The sequence below is a fragment of the Lithobates pipiens genome, unplaced genomic scaffold, assembly GCF_037356315.1.
Source record: "Lithobates pipiens isolate NorthernLeopardFrog02 unplaced genomic scaffold, aLitPip1_a1.2 Scaffold_55, whole genome shotgun sequence".
In the NCBI taxonomy this organism is placed as follows: domain Eukaryota; kingdom Metazoa; phylum Chordata; class Amphibia; order Anura; family Ranidae; genus Lithobates; species Lithobates pipiens.
This window is the reverse complement of record NW_027507877.1, coordinates 1,777,503-1,791,306: the sequence shown is the minus strand read 5'-3', so window position 1 is coordinate 1,791,306 and position 13,804 is coordinate 1,777,503. Positions and strand designations below refer to the sequence as shown.

The 13,804-nt window shown below is 47.5% G+C and overlaps 1 protein-coding gene across 1 annotated transcript in view; it reads left to right on the top strand.

The window, feature by feature from the left end:
- Window positions 1-13,804, top strand: part of LOC143957710 (cytosolic phospholipase A2 gamma-like) — a 136,713-nt gene that overhangs the window by 92,712 nt on the left and 30,197 nt on the right. The window contains exon 13 of the mRNA XM_077467405.1: window positions 11,781-11,831. Coding sequence (XP_077323531.1) covers window positions 11,781-11,831 — 51 coding nt within the window. The remainder of the gene's footprint in view (window positions 1-11,780; window positions 11,832-13,804) is intronic.

The following is a 13,804-nucleotide window of genomic DNA, read 5'->3' as shown; positions in this document are numbered from 1 at the left end:
TGGAGACAAAGAGGTGCAGGCACTAGAAAATAGTAGACGGGTCACAGTCGGGAAGGGTAGAGGGGCAAGTGCCAGGGAATGCCGATCCAGGGCAGGAGCATCCCAATAAGTACTCTACATTGAGTGACATTGGTGATCCCAGTCAATGACTAGCCCTGCTGGAGCTGAGGGACTCTCCTAGCTACCTGGGGAAGAACTCCTCCATTGAGAGTGGGGGGGGAAGCGAAGGGAAAGGAAAGACAGATTCTGGTGGTAGGGGACTCAATTCTTAGAAGGACAGAGAGGCCAATCTTTAACAAAGACCTAAAGCGTCAAACAGTATGTTGTCTGCCAGGCGCTTGGGTTGAGCACATCGCGGATCTGGTGGACAGATTACTGGGAGGGCAGGGCAGGACTTACCATTGGGCTTGACTGGGCTCAAGCCCATGGGCCCCGCCCAATAGGGGGCCCCGCTGAGATACATAGCCGAGTGTACTCAGCTCTGCTCACGGTCGCGCCCAGTAACACCCTATGATGGACATAACAAAGGGAATGGGCATGACTGTGAGCCGAGCCGAGTACACTCGGCTACTCTCAGCTCCGCTCGGGACTGCGAGAGGATCTGAGAGCTGCCAAGAGGACCCAAGAGCCTCCAAGAGGACCCGAGAGCCACCAAGAGCTGCCAAGAACTGCCAAGAGCCGTCAAGAGGACAGGAGAGCCGCCAAGAGGACCCGAGAGCCACCAAGAGCTGGCAAGAGCTGCCAAGAGCCGTTAAGAGTACCCAAGAGCCGCCAAGAGGACCCGAGAGCCACCAAGAGCTGCCAAGAGTTGCCAAGAGCCGTCAAGAGGATAGGAGAGCCGCCAAGAGGACCCGAGAGCCGCCAAGAGCTGCCAAGAGCCGTCATGAGGACAGGAGAGCCACCAAGATACACAGGACTCTGTATCTTGGTGGCGCCATTTTTAAGGCTGAATATATATTTTATTAATCATTTTGCAGTAAAAATAATTAAGGGTACAGAATAAAGAAAAAAGGGGGGGGGAAATGGGGGGTAGTGGTAAACAATTACAACCACTCAGATGGTACTTAGCGTATGAACATTTAAACGCGATTAACAGTGCAGAAAGTTGCAAACATTTTCCTGAGCGTATAACATGTCCAAGTAGATGGACATAGTATGCTGTATAACCCAAGGGTAGGTAGGAGGGGAGGGGAAGGGGGGATGGGGAAGGGTAAGATTACAAAGTTAATATTGAAAACTTGTGTACGACTATATGCCAGGTGGGATAACATAGTGTACCTGATAATGAGTAGGCATATAACTCATGTCACCAACAACGACTACTAATACACATTGTTAAACACAATAGATCAAGGGAGGGGGGGGGGGAGAAGGTAAGTACTACAGGGAGATGGGGAGAGGAAGATGGGAAAGAAAAGAAGACAGGTGAGGGGGAAAGGGGGGAGTGCACAGCAGATTCATTTAGTGAAAACAAAATGATCAACACATGTATCAAAATACTTGGTTTATGTGAAGGATAAAAGCACCACAGTCGCCTAGTTACAGTTGTGGAAACAATTATGTATGTTCTTCCGGTGTTACCTGTGGCTCTCCCGGCGCCACCACTCTCTGCTCAGTCATGGCAGAAGGATTGTTCAAGTGAGTTTAAGATTGTTAAGAAATATTTCCTTTTGAGAGTGATGCCGCCAGACAGACCACAGCATAGTAAACTTATCATAAGTATCATCCGCCTTCGCCTGCAATTCCTCCATGAGCATGATATCATTAATGTTATCCACCCAAGTTGAAATAGAGGGAGCGGATTCCCTCTTCCAGCACAGGGAAATGGTGTGACGGGCTGCTGAAAGAAAGAATCTTAAAAGACTACCTTTCTGGGACCGAATTGTCCCTGGGAGAATGGATAGAAGAGCAGACAAAGGCGAAGGAGGCAACGTGGTCTGATATACCTCATTATAAATTTCATATATTTTATTCCAAAATGGGCGAACCTTATCGCAGTCCCACCACATGTGAATATAAGAACCTTGTGCTCCGTGACAGCGCCAACACATGTTTGTGGTTGAAGGGAACATCCTGTGCACCGAGACCGGGACCCTGTACCACCTCGAGAGCAATTTATAGTTCTTCTCTTGGGAAAACCCTGACCTAGAGGAGTGATGCGTGTGGGTGAAGGAGGTAGTCCACTGTGTTGGGGTGATATCTAAATTCAGGTCTCTAGACCATTTACTCGTATAGGTCGGGAGGGCGTCGTATGAGCGAGATTGAACATCTTTGTAAATTAATGACAGAGTGTGTCTGGGGGTTTGGGCTAGTTTGCAGAGATCCTCAAACAACGTGAGTGGTCTGTGTGTTTTGCCCGAGAGGTGAAGGTCTCTGCATAGCTGGTTTAAGGAAATCGTGGTCAACCAGTCCGAGGAGGTGGCTGCTTGTGAGTCAGAGGGAGGACGGAAATGTCCAGTGGAGGGGTGGACAAACTGGTTTGCTGTCGGCCAACTGTCACGCTTGTAGTTCCCGCAGGACGTTTTAGCTGCTATGGAGGAGAGGGCCAGATTATCAAACAGGGGCGTTAATGGGCTGGGATCTGTGGATAAGGCATAAGGAGTAGCTTTAGTGTACCACAATGTAAGGGCCGCCCTCGTTAAGGGGGAGAGCCCCTGCATCGTGCGATATCTGGTGTTATACCCCCATAGCAGGGCACGCAGGTCCACCCCTGCCATGTCCTGCTCAACTGAGGTGGAAGGTTTGATGTTCGATTGCGGAAACCAGTCTAGAAGTCGGGAAAATACCGCTGATGTATGATATAGTTGGAAGTCCGGGAGGCCCGTACCCCCCCTAAGTTTGGGGGCACATAAAATCTTATGCTTAAGTCTGGGAGGTTGGTGTTGCCAGAGGAACTTGTTTACCAAAGCTCGTAGCGTCCGAAAGAAAGTCCCCGGTAAAAGAATGGGAAGAGCCTGAAATAAATATAATGCCTTCGGGAGGATATCCATTTTAATAACACTCATTCTCCCCCACCAGGAGAGCTTGAGGTTGTGCCAACTCTCGAGGGAACGTCTGATAGAAGTCAGCAATGGGCTAAAGTTTAGGGTATATACGTCATGATCAGCTGAAGGAATCTCTGTCCCAAGATATTTGATCGAGCGTGGTTGCCATTTAAAGGAGAACCGCTCCCGAACAAAGTCCAGATCTTTCGGGGGTAAAGAGATATTTAAAGCTTCCGTCTTGTTTAGGTTAAGTTTAAAGTTACTATGAGTGCCAAACCGGGCAAGCTCCTCTAGGATGGCTGGAAGACTAATGCGGGGTTGAGTGATATATAAGAGCAGATCATCTGCATAGAGTGACAGCTTGCGGGGAGCCGAGGGGGTGTTGATCCCATGAATGGAGGGATTGTTTCGGATGGCTTGAGCCAGATGTTCTACAACAATTGCGAACAGGAGTGGCGACAACGGGCATCCCTGCCTGGTGCCGTTCCGGATTCCGAAAGCCCCCGACGATTCTCCATTAGCTAAGACTTTGGCAGATGGGCTCGTATATAGGGCCATGATTTTAGAGAGCATTCGCGGGCCTAAGCCTATCTGTTGCAGGGAGGCCTGGAGGAACTTCCAACTCACCCTATCAAACGCCTTTTCGGCATCGCAGGCTAGTAGAAGGGTAGGGATATTGTGGGATTTGGCGTATGAAATGAGATGTAAAGTCTTAGTGGTGTTATCCCTAGCTTCTCGGCCCGGGACAAAGCCTACTTGGTCGTTATGAATGATGGAGGGGAGTAGGGGAGCGAGACGTGTTGCCAAGATTTTGGAGTAAAGCTTGAGGTCTACGTTCAGTAGGGATATGGGCCTATAATTTCCACATTGCATGTGGTCCTTACCCGGTTTGGGTATAACAACTATCTGTGCTTGGAGAATTTGGAGTGAGAGGGGATGTGCATCATCTATGTCCTCGAATGTTTTGGCCAAAATCGGGGCGAGTTGGTGTGCAAATGTTTTATAGAACTGTGGGGAGTAACCGTCAGGGCCGGGGCTTTTGCCATTCTTTAGGCCTTTAATCGCTGTCAGAAAATCAGAAGTGGACAGGGGTAGCTCCAAATCAGCTCTATCAGTTAAGGGAATAGAGGGCAAGGCAGTGTCCTGAATGTAGCAGTTTAAGTCGGGCGTTGAAGTGGGGTTCGAGGCACCCGAGGGGGGAAGATTATAGAGGGAGGAGTAGAAGTCCCTGAACTCCGAAACAATCTCGGAGTTCCTGAACCTCTTCTGCTGAGCAGCCGATAAGATGCAAGGGATGGTTTGTCTCTGTTGTCTAGGGTGGATAACTCGTGCTAAGTGTTTTCCGCATTTGTTAGCCTGTGAGTAGTGGGTATGGCGGCCCTTATGGTATGCGGTTAGTGATCTATCTGAAAATATCTGAAGCAATTCCCGCCGTGCGTTAGAGAGCTCCGCCAAAGTCCGAGTGTCTAAAGAACGTTTATGGGAGGTCTCTAGGAGAGCTATCTGAGAGAAAAGCCGGTGTACCTCCTCTGTACGAGCTCGCTTCAATCTAGATCCGTGTTGGATAAAAATCCCGCGAATAACGCATTTCAGGGCTTCCCACTTAGTCATATTACTAGTCTCGTCCTGGGCATGGTCTTTGGTGAAATCTGTGATCGCTTGAGAGATTGCCGCTACACACACCGTGTCAGTCAGTAAGTTGTCGTTCAGCCTCCACGTACCCCGACGGGGGCAGCGAGGAAGCTTCCCAAGTGTCAAATGTACCGGAGCGTGATCCGACCATAGTCGCATCCCAATCTCGCATTGAGGTTCAAAGTCCAGTAGGTTTTGGCTTAGAAGGATGTAATCTATCCTACTGTAAGAATTGTGTGCAGGGGAGAAGTAGGTATAGTCCCTATCTGAGGGGTGTAGCAATCTCCAGGTATCTACTAGAGACATGTCAGCTAGGGCAGCCCTGATTTTGTTAAGTGAGGTGGGTGATAGGTGAGACTTACCGGTAGAGGAGTCCAGTCTCGGCACAAGGGGAACATTTAAGTCACCTCCTAGGATCAGGTTAGGAGTCCGGAAAGATTTAAGGCGCGCAGTCACGGAGCAGAGGAACTGAAGTTGGTTCTGATTAGGAAGATAAATATTGGCAACAGTTAGTACATTTTGTAGATACTGCAATTTCAAAAATAAAAACCGCCCTTTTGGGTCTATGACACTTTCGAGTACTTGTGGTGTAAAGGAACGATGAAAAGCAATCGAAACCCCTTTGGATCTTGCTAGGGGGTTCGTGCTGTGGAACCAGGTCGTGTAGTGTCTATCTGGAATGGGAGGTATCTTGTCGGATCGAAAGTGAGTCTCTTGTAGTAAAAGAACCTGCGATCCGGCCTTATGAAAGTGGTGTAGAATCTGTCTACGCTTTTCCGGGGTGTTAAAGCCTCTGCAATTAAGAGAGGAAAACTTAAGGTCTAGAGCTGCGGCCATTGAATGGAGAGGTGGGAGGAATGTTCCTGGGTGCTACTGAATGCTACTGAGTAGGCGAGTGTACTGGTAGGCTGTGCAACAAAGGTGAAGGGGAAAAGGGAAAAAGGGGAGGTCAAGGATGGATAGGGAAGAAGAAGATCAGAGCGCTGAAGTAGGAAAATTCGTGTGTGCTCCTCCAGAGGAGCCTGGGGTGCTAAGTGCAAAAGAGGGTGGGAAATTAATTCCTGCAACAGCGTGATGCAATGCTTTCTAGGAAGCTGAGGATGTAAAGTTATAGGGAGAAAACTCCCTCTAGTGTCCATAGGGGGGTTAAATCTATGAGCACTACAGTGAAAAACTAACAGGTACAACCGTAACAAAGTCAGAAATCGACTCTGTACACCCTAACGTGGGGATACGCGGTCAAGCTGAACTCAAGGGCTCCGCCCCAACTGTAGTTAACTGTGAAACTGGATAAGCTGATATGTAGCACACAGCGTCTATATATGTAGGGATCATACGATGGCGTGTGCAGAAGTTAACAATGGGCTGGCCAACAAGGCAGCCTTCCATCCGGAGGGGCAGAAAAAGTGCACGTCATCTGTATCAATGGAGAGATCAAGTGGGTCTAGCATATAGTCATTTACCATTCACCATATTGAATCTAAAGAGTGTGAAAAAGCTTACCAAATGACATACAGATCTGTTTAGACAGTACAAAGACCCAATGAACCGTCCCCCCACCCTCCACCCCTACACCTGAATAGCGTAACATAATACAGATCCAAAACCATGAGAGCTCATATCAACAGAAGAAGCTCGTAAAACGTATAGCTAGGGGGAGGAGTGGTGGGGATTGATCCACACCAAAAAAAAAAAAAAAAAAAAAAAAAAAAAAAAAAAAAAAAAAAAAAAAACAATGAGATAAAATAAGATGAAATAAAATAAGAACAAGTAAGAGCAGGAAAGGGGTCGTGTGAAGGACTTTCAAGTCACAAAGTGCAGGGGGATAACCTGAGGCATATGTCTCAAAAGAGACATAGAGACAGAGATGTGGAGGTCATACAACCACTTATCAGTGGTACTCAATGCGTTCATCCGGGAGGGGATTTGGTGGTACGGGAGCGGGACCTCTTCTTCTTGGTTTGTGTAACCCAGGCTGAAGTGGTAGGTAGGCCAGGGGTGACGGCCGTTAGTGGCCAGTCCGGAATCCTGATTTGAGGTAGTTCAAAGGTGCCAAGAAAGTTGGGTAGATCTCCCAATGTGCGAAAGGTGGCAGATTTACCATCATGGGATGCAAAAAGGTGGAACGGGAACCCCCATCGAAACTTGATCTGTTTAGCATGCAAAGCATCCGTTACTGGCTTCAGGGCTTTCCTCATCAGCAGCGTCTGCTTTGATAGATCCGTCAGGAGCATGACCGGTGACCCATTAAACAGGATGGAGTCTTGTGTGCGGGCAGCATGCATTATTTCAGCTTTGACGTTGAAGAAATGGACGCGGCAGATGACGTCTCTAGGGTGTGCAGGATTAGGGTTGCGAGGGCCAAGGGACCTGTGAATCCTATCAATTTCGATCGGGGTTTCTTTGGGTTTGTTCAGCAACTGGTTAAACATAGTGGAGGCGGCTGACATTAGATCTTTGTTTTCAATCGCTTCAGGGATACCGCGGATGCGGATATTGTTGCGGCGACTTCTGTTCTCCTGGTCGTCGAGACCATAGAGCAAGTGCTGAATTTGATTGGTATGCTGCTGCAGGACGTGGTCGTGTTCTTTGAGTCTAAGTGCTGACTCTTCCACATGAATCTCAATGTCCTCCATGCGGTGGCCTATGTCCTGGCGCAAGTCCTTAATCTCCCTCTGATATGACCTCTCTAGCCTGCTGATATATGCTTCAATGTCTCTCTTAGTTGGGAGAGCTTTAATGTAGCTCTCCATGTCCCAGCCTCCATGTTGTGTGCCAGGGGCCGGGGAAGGGCTCCTTGAGTGTGCTGGGCTGTCAGGGCTCCCACTATGCCGCTCCGGGGATCCGGGAGAGGACCGAGGCGAGGGGGGTCGAGAGGCCTGTACCTTAGATGCGGCGTGCGCCGCATGTGCTGCTGCCGAGCGGGTCGCCGCCATCTTGGATTCCGGCGCGGCCTTGTTGTTCGGTCCCCTCGAGGGGAAAAAACTGCCGATGTCCCCGGTTTTCTGGGTCCCCGAGGTGCGGGGGGTGTTGGTGCCTCCTCTCCTGCTCATGGAGATGTTCGGGTCGGTGCGGTCTGGCGGCGCTGTGTGCCGGTGGGTGCAATGGAGCGGGAGCTGAGCTCTCACACGTCCTTCTCCTCCATGCGCTTGGCCACGCCCCCCGGTGGCGCCATTTTTAAACTTCAAGACTGCAATGACAAGGCTGCAAATGACACTGGACAAGGCTGCATTGATGGGCGTTTAAATGTACGTTTTTTCCTTAAACTTCCCTCCTAAACTTGGGGTGCGTGTTATACGCCGGCGCGTGTTATACGCCCATAAATACAGTAATGTATAGAAGGTAGGGCTCAAAAGTGACTCAAGCCCAGGGGCCCCCACCACCCTAAGTCCTGCCCTGTGGGAGGGGCTGGGGAAGACCCGGCTGTCATGGTGCACGTTGGCACCAATGACAAATTCAGAGGCAGATGGAGTGTCCTAAAAAACAATTTTAGGAATTTGGGCGCTAAATTGAGGAAAAGGACCTCCGTGGTAGTATTCTCATACATCAAGCCACACTAGAAAGGCAGAGGGAGATTTGGGAAGTAAACACGTGGCTGAAGAGCTGGTGTAGTAAGGTAGGTTTTGGGTTCCTGGAGGACTGGGCCGACTTCTCCGTCGATAACCGGTATTATAGAAGGGATAGACTGCACCTACATGAGGTGGGTGCGGATCAGCTGGGAATAAAGATGGGCGAAAAGTTAGAGGGGTTTATAAACTAGGCAATGGGGGGAGGGTGCAGAGGTAGAGATAGTCACCGCGGAACATATTGCAGAGGGTAGTATTGGGGGCATTAGTGGTAGGTTGACCAAAGCACATAAACCCAAGGTAAGTATAGTAACAAGTCCTAGTTGCAATCTCGGAAAACACAATAAGAGGATAATATGCGACCGAAACTACGTGGCATGTTCACCAATGCCAGGAGCCTGGTGGACAAGATGGGTGAACTAGAGATACTTTTGTATGAGGAGGGTTTGAATTTTGTGGGAATTCCAGAGACCTGGTTAAACAGCTCTCATGATTGGCTGGCAAACATTAAAGGGTATATCCTTTATCGCAAGGATAGAGAGGGGAAAAATGGGAAGGGGTATGCCTATATAGATCAAGAATAATGTACAAGTGAATGTGAGAGATGACATCACTAAGGGAGCTAGGGAGGAGGTAGAATCCTTATGGGTAGAGCTCAAAAGGGATGAAGCTAAGGGCAAAATAATACTGGGAGTATGCTATAGGCCCCCTAACCTGAGGGTGGAGGGGGATCAGATCTCTTATCATAATTTGGATTAGCAGCACGGATGGGAAGTGTTATCATAATGGGGGATTTTAATTATCCAGACATAAACTGGGCGGAAGGAACCGCGCATTCATCTGAGACTCGCCAGTTCCTAAATGTCTTGCAGGACAATTTCATGGGTCAGATGGTAGACGCACAAACTAGAAATAAAGTGTTACTGGATCTACTGATTACCAACAATACAGACCTGATCACGGATGTGGAAATTCCGGGCAATTTAGGGAACAGCGACCACAAGTCAATTGGCTTCTGTATAAATCACACAAATAGGAAACATAAGGGGAATACAAAGACACTGAATTTCAAAAGAGCCAACTTCCCTAAACTACAAACCTTACTAGAAGGCATACATTGGGATAAATTAAAAACAAAGAACGCGGAGGAGAGATGGGTTTGCTTTAAGAGCATATTAAATAAGGGCACTAGCCAATGCATCCCATTGGGTAATAAATTTAAAAGAGCGAACAAAAGTCCTGGATGGCTTATCTCCAATGTAAAAATGCATATAAAAGCAAAGGAGAAGACCTTCAATAAAATACAAGATTGAGGGATCATCATCAGCATTCAGACTTTATAAAGAATGCAACAAGAAATGTAAGGATGCAATAAGGATGGCTAATATAGAACATAAAAGACACATAGCAGAGGACAGCAAACAAAAAAAGTCCCAAGAAATTCTTTAAGTATGTAAATAGTAAAAAGGGAGGAAAGGCCATATTGGCCCCATAAAGAATGAAGAAGGACATCTGGTTACAAAGGATGGGGAGATGGCGAAGGTATTGAATTTATTCTTCTCCTCGGTCTTCACGAGGGAATCAGGGGGCTTCAGTAACCAAAACTGCAGTGTTTATCCTCATGGCACATCACAGGAAGCACCTCCATGGTTAACAGAGGACAGAATTAAAATTAGACTTGGGAAACTTAACATTAATAAATCACCAGGACCAGATGACTTGCACCCGAGGGTACTTAGGGAACTCAGTCAAGTAATTGCCAGACTATTGTTCCTAATTTTTACTGAGAGTCTACTGATTGGAATGGTACCAGCTGATTGGAGAAAAGCCAATGTAGCACCAATATTTAAAAAGGGCCCAAAATACATCCCTGGGAATTACGGACCAGTTAGCCTAACATCAATAGTATGTAAACTCTTGGAGAGGGTGATAAGGGACTATATACAGGATTTTAATAATGAGAACAGTATCATTAGCAGTAATCAGCATGGATTCACGAAGAATCGTTCTTGCCAAACCAATCTACTAACCTTCTATGAGGAGACAAGTTGCCATCTAGATAAAGGAAGGCCCGTAGACGTGGTGTATCTAGATAAAGGAAGGCCCGTAGACGTGGTGTATCTAGATAAAGGAAGGTCTGTAGACATGGTGTATCTAGATAAAGGAAGGCCCGTAGACGTGGCATATCTAGATAAAGGAAGGCCCGTAGACGTGGTGTATCTAGATAAAGGAAGGCCCGTAGACGTGGTGTATCTGGATAAAGGAAGGCCCGTAGACGTGGTGTATCCGGATTTTGCAAAAGCTTCTGACATAATTCCCCATAAACGTTTACTGTACAAAATAAGGTGCGTTGGCATGGACCATAAGGTGAGTACATGGATTGAAAACTGGCTACAAGGGCGATTTCAGAGGGTGGTGATAAATGGGGAGTACTCGGAATGGTCGGGGGTGGGTAGTAGGGTCCCCCAGGGTTCTGTGCTGGGACCAATCCTATTTAATTTGTTCATAAATGACCTGGAGGATGGGGATGGGATAAACAGTTCAATCTCTGTATTTGCGGACAATACTAAGCTAAGCAGAGCAATAACTTCTCTGCAGGATGTGGAACCTTGCAAAAAGATCTGAACAAATTAATGGGGGGAGGGGCAACTACATGGCAAATGAGGTTCAATGTAGGAAAAAATTTAAAATAATGCATTTGGGTGGCAAAAATCTGAATGCAATCTATAGACTGGGGGGGAGAACCTCTGGGGGGTGTAGGATGGAGGAGGACCTGGGGGTCCTAGTAGATGATGGGCTCAGCAATGCCAAGCTGCTGCTAACAAAGCAAACAGAATATTGGCATTAAAAGGGGGATCAACTCCAGAGATAAAAGGATAATTCTCCCCTCTACGAGACTCTGGTCCGGCCGCACCTGGAGTATACTGTCCAGTTCTGGGCTCCAGTCCTCAGGAAGGATGTACTGGAAATGGAGCGACTACAAAGAAGGGCAACAAAGCTGATAAAGGGTCTGGAGGATATTAGTTATGAGGAAAGGTTGCGAGCTCTGAACTTATTCTCTCTGGAGAAGAGACGCCTGAGAGGGGATATGATATCAATATACAAATACCGGACTGGTGACCCCACAATAGGGAGAAAACTTTTTCTCAAAAGGGAGTTTAACAAGACACGTGGCCACTCATTAAAATGAGAAGAAAAGAGGTTTAACCTTAAACTATGTAGAGGGTTCTTTACTGTAAGAGCGGCAAGGATGTGGAATTCCCTTCCACAGGTGGTGGTCTCAGCGGGGGGCATCGATAGTTTAAAAAAACTATTAGATAAGCATCTGAACGACCGCAACATACAGGGATATACAATGTAATACTGACATATAATCACACACACAGGTTGGACTTGATGGACTTGTGTCTTTTTTCAACCTCACCTATGTAACATTTTCTAAGGTTACAGTATAGAACATCCCATTATTCTTCAAATGACACGTGATAAATCTTCCCTCCATTCACAAATACATTTCCACAGAAAACTGTCTTTTATTCTTCTGTACATGTGACATTTGGGGGTGATACTGATATCATCTTGTTTTTATTTTATCCAGAAAAAATAAAGGTCCCGCAAATTCGTAAATCCTGGTCTGAATATTTACGAGGTATGTAATGCAGGGGGTCTGATTTATAAGAGGAGGTGATACTGATGTCATCTTTTTCTATCTAGAATGGGGGGGGGGGTCAATATATCTTATATTTTACACATATTTGCAGGCTGAAAAAAATCCCCATCAGTTTCCCCCCCTTACTAGGGAGGAGCCGAACACCCCCCCGGTTCGGTTCGCATCCAGAACATGTGAACAGGCAAAACATTTATGCAAACACTTTTAAAGTCTATGGGACATGAATAATCAAAGCGCTAATTTTAAAGGCTAATATGCAGGTTACTGTCCTAAAAAGTGTTTGGGGGCCCGGGTCCTGCCCCAGGGGACATGGATCAATGCAAAAAAAAGTTTTAAAAACTGCCATTTTTTCGGAAGCAGTGATTTTAATAATGTTTAAAGTTAAACAATAAAAGTGTAATATTCCTTTAAATTTCATACCTGGGGGGTGTCTATAGTATGCCTGTGAAGGGGCGCATGTTTCCCGTGTTTAGAACAGTCTGACAGCAAAATTACATTTCTAAAGGAAAAAGTCATTTAAAACTACTCGCGGCTATAATGAATTGTCGGTCCGACAATACACATAAAAGTTCATTGATAAAAATGGCATGGAATTTCCCCACAGGGGAACCCAGAACCAAAATGTAAAAAAAAAATGCGTGGGGGTCCCCCCAAATTCCATACCAGGCCCTTCAGGTCTGGAATGGATATTAAGGGGAACCTTGTGCCAATTTTTTTTTTTAAATGGCGTGGGGGTCCCCCTCAAGTTCCTTACCAGACCCTTATCTGAGCGCACAACCTGGCAGGCCACAGGAACAGAGATGGGGGGGCGAGAGAGCCCTCCCTCCTGAACCGTACCAGGCCACATGCCCTCAACATTGGGAGGATGCTTTGAGGTAGCCCCTCAAGGCACCTTGTCCCCATGTTGATGGGGAGAAGGGCCTCATCCCCACAACCCTTGCCCAGTGGTTGTGGGGGTCTGCGGGCGGGGGGCTTATAGGAATCTGTAAGCCCCCTTTAACAATGGGATGCCCCCGTGTGAATTGGTACCCCTACCATTTCACCAAAAAAGTGTCAAAAAGGTTAAAAAACACAAGAGGCAGTTTTTTATTAATGTCTTCTTCTTTCCGATTCTTCCATCTTCTTTCTTTTGGTCTTCCTTCCGTATTCTTCTTCTTACTCCATCTTCTTCTTCCTCCGCTCTTCTCGTCCCGCATCTTGCTCCAGCTTCTTCTCTGCTCCGTCCGCTCGATCCGCCTCAGTGGGAGTCTTCCGCCGTATGACGCTTCGTTCTTCTGACACCTCTTATATAACGGAGAGTGGGGACACCCGGTGACCCCACCCCCTCTGATGCATGGGGACTTCCCTATGGCTTTCCTTGTGTTGTCAGAGGGGGGCGGATCACCCGTTTACGTAAGAGTGTCAGAACAACGAAGCGTCATACAGCGGAAGACTCCCACTGAGGCAGATCGAGCGGACGGAGCAGAGAAGATGCTGGAGCAAGATGCGGGATGAGAAGAGCGGAGGAAGAAGAAGATGGAGGAAGAAGAAGAACATGGAAGGAAGACCAGAAGAAAGAAGATGGAAGAAGAAGCGGAAAGAAGAAGACATTAATAAAGGACTTGTCAAAAACCGTCTCTTGTGTTTTTAACCCTTTTGACACTTTTTTTGTGAAATGGTAGGGGTACGTTTGTACCCCATTACCAATTCACACAGGAGGGGCGGGATCCGAGGGCCCCCTTGTTAAAGGGGACTTCCAGATTCCGATAACCCCCTCGCCCGCATACCCCCAAAACCACAGGGCAAGGGTTGTGGGGATGAGGGGATGAGGCCCTTCTCCCCATCAACATGGGGACCAGTGCTTTGGGGGGGCGCTACTCCAAAGCACCTTCCCAATGTTGAGGGTATGTGGCCTGGTATGGTTCAGGAGGGGGGGCGCTCTCTCGTTCCCCCCACTTTTCTTGTGGCCTGCC